General features: G+C 52.4%; 1 protein-coding gene across 1 annotated transcript in view; it reads right to left on the bottom strand.

Annotated features, from left to right (window-relative positions):
• The window catches only part of TCF4 (transcription factor 4), a 245,232-nt gene that overhangs the window by 16,488 nt on the left and 226,549 nt on the right, over window positions 1–2,195 (bottom strand). The window contains exon 15 of the mRNA XM_009323115.1: window positions 2,043–2,168. Coding sequence (XP_009321390.1) covers window positions 2,043–2,168 — 126 coding nt within the window. The remainder of the gene's footprint in view (window positions 1–2,042; window positions 2,169–2,195) is intronic.

Below are 2,195 nucleotides of genomic sequence, written 5' to 3'. Positions count from 1 at the left end.
TCCCCGAACTCCTCCTAATTCCACTACACTTTTTGGAGACAGGAAAACCAAAACAGAAGACAGCTCCAGGGAAGGTATACACCCACGTATGTATATGTAAATATATACCCAAGGCATATACCACCAGTCCATCAGTTCTGGTGTCCCTTCTCACGGGCCTTTTCAATTCAATGGGTTTTCGGTCTTGTTGTTAGGGATTCTTGCACGCTGAGGAGAAATTTCCATGCGACTCTAGCAGAGGCATATGAAGTTATGAATTAATTAATTGAAATTCTTTCTTCTAATCTGCCCTGCCTTGCCCTTAGCATGAGGGATGAGCAGGGGATCAAGCCTAGTCCTCCACAGCGCCACGCAGCAGTGAACTGGCCACGGATCTGTCAGGTCCCTTTCTCTTCCCACATATTTTCCCCTAGTCTTAATTAACCTAAATAGCTTGGACCATCTGAAAATACTGCCAGATAACTCCTTGTTCCTCTCCTCCATTCCACGTGTGAGTAAGCAACTCTATTTCTGGAATGAAATTTGGAAGTATAAAACCGAGTGCCTTTTAATCCTGTTGAAGATCGCGCTGATCTAGTTCAGCTCTGCACGTGCACAACTTTGCTGCTTCCTAATCGAGAATTGCCGTTTCTCAGCTCCTACAGGACCGTTATTTTTTTCGTTAACTTCTGCTGAGGGGCTTCAAGATTTCTGTAGACTCAAATGCATCGTGTTAAATGGTTTTCCTTATTATTTTTCTGACATATTAAAAAAGAAAAAGATTGAAGACACATGCTTTTCCTTCGCAAGAGGAAAATATTGCAACTGCAAAAATATTTCCTTTGCAAAGTGCAAGACGTCTGTCCTGGAGACCCAAGTGGTGCATGTAAGGCAAATTACAGACCTGATCCCACAGAGTTCTGTGACACACCACTTACCCAGGCAGCAGCGACAGACCGGGGACTCAGTACACAAGCACAAGCTCACGAGCCCAAGGAGGGTCTGCAGAGCCAGGCTTCTGTGCACCGGCTATTTCACGTTGCACAAGGGTCACGTAAGCCAGAGTGAAACACACGCCACAGCGAGCACATGCGGCTCCAACTCTGAACTACCTTCTCCCCCCAAATTTAAGCACGTGTTTAAAACAAGGACAGGATTAGCTCTCATTCCTTAAACCTTCTCCAGCCCTGCATGCCAAAACCACACCTTACACTAAAAACCGCACCCAGTTTCCCAAGCAAGTGGTGGGTCCTGAGTGAAACGCAACACTAAAAACCTTTTTGAAAGCAAAAAAGGAAAAGCGTTTCAGGACCTGGGTAGGGGCAGTGACTTTATGTTCACCTGGCCTGGAAATGAAAGCATAAATGAATCCCCGAAGATTTCACACCCCCTCATGCTCCCCAGCACGCATGCACGCAACACACACAATCCGCACCTCTGTGCATGTGGCTATGAGAAGAAGGGTAAACTGGGGCTGTGCCGGTGGCCCCCGAAGCGCGACCACGCAAACCACCCCTGGAAAGGCACAGGAGAGCCCGACCTCGCTGCTGCTCTCCCTGGTATGTGCCTGCCCCGCTGCCATGGGGCAGCTCTCCCCGGCACGCTCCTGCCTGCTGCCATGGGGCTGCTGTTCCCCATACACCCATCGCGGTGCCTGTCAGTGACTTCTTGGTGCATCCGTGCCCCCAGCCAACCCAAGCTACGTCAGCAGGGACGGTTAACGAGGCTGGAGGCAGAGCCGAGCAGCTCGGTACCAGTGCCAAGAGTCCTGCCAGCTGGGCTGAGGGCACAGGCAGGGACAGACAGAAATGGGTGCACTCGCCGCCACCAGAGTGAAACGCGCACGCACATGTTTGCAGCTGTACAATAGCTCACACGTACACACTGCGTAAAGGAAAGGCAGTATCGCTCCCTCCACGAGTACGCACGCACACGTTAGTATATAACACCTCTGAGAAGCAGCAAACCCTTGCAGACCCTTACACCCACCCATCCCTCCCTTCCCCGTCCTCAAGCCCTTGAAGTTTTTCACCCCAGCGCTGCCGGTGAGTCCCGTGGCTTACCATGAGCGAGTGCCGGTTGGCGGAGAGCAGGCCGGTGCCGTAGCCGGACCCCAGACCGGCCATGGCTCCGTTGTGCGACGGCCCTATCAAGCCGTGCATGTCGGCGTGGCCCCCTGGCATGGCGGGGGCGGGGCCCCCCCCGGGGGTGGGCCG

Source organism: Pygoscelis adeliae, unplaced genomic scaffold (assembly GCF_000699105.1).
Source record: "Pygoscelis adeliae isolate BGI_AS28 unplaced genomic scaffold, ASM69910v1 Scaffold174, whole genome shotgun sequence".
Lineage (NCBI taxonomy): Eukaryota > Metazoa > Chordata > Aves > Sphenisciformes > Spheniscidae > Pygoscelis > Pygoscelis adeliae.
This window is presented reverse-complemented; position numbering and strand designations above follow the sequence as displayed.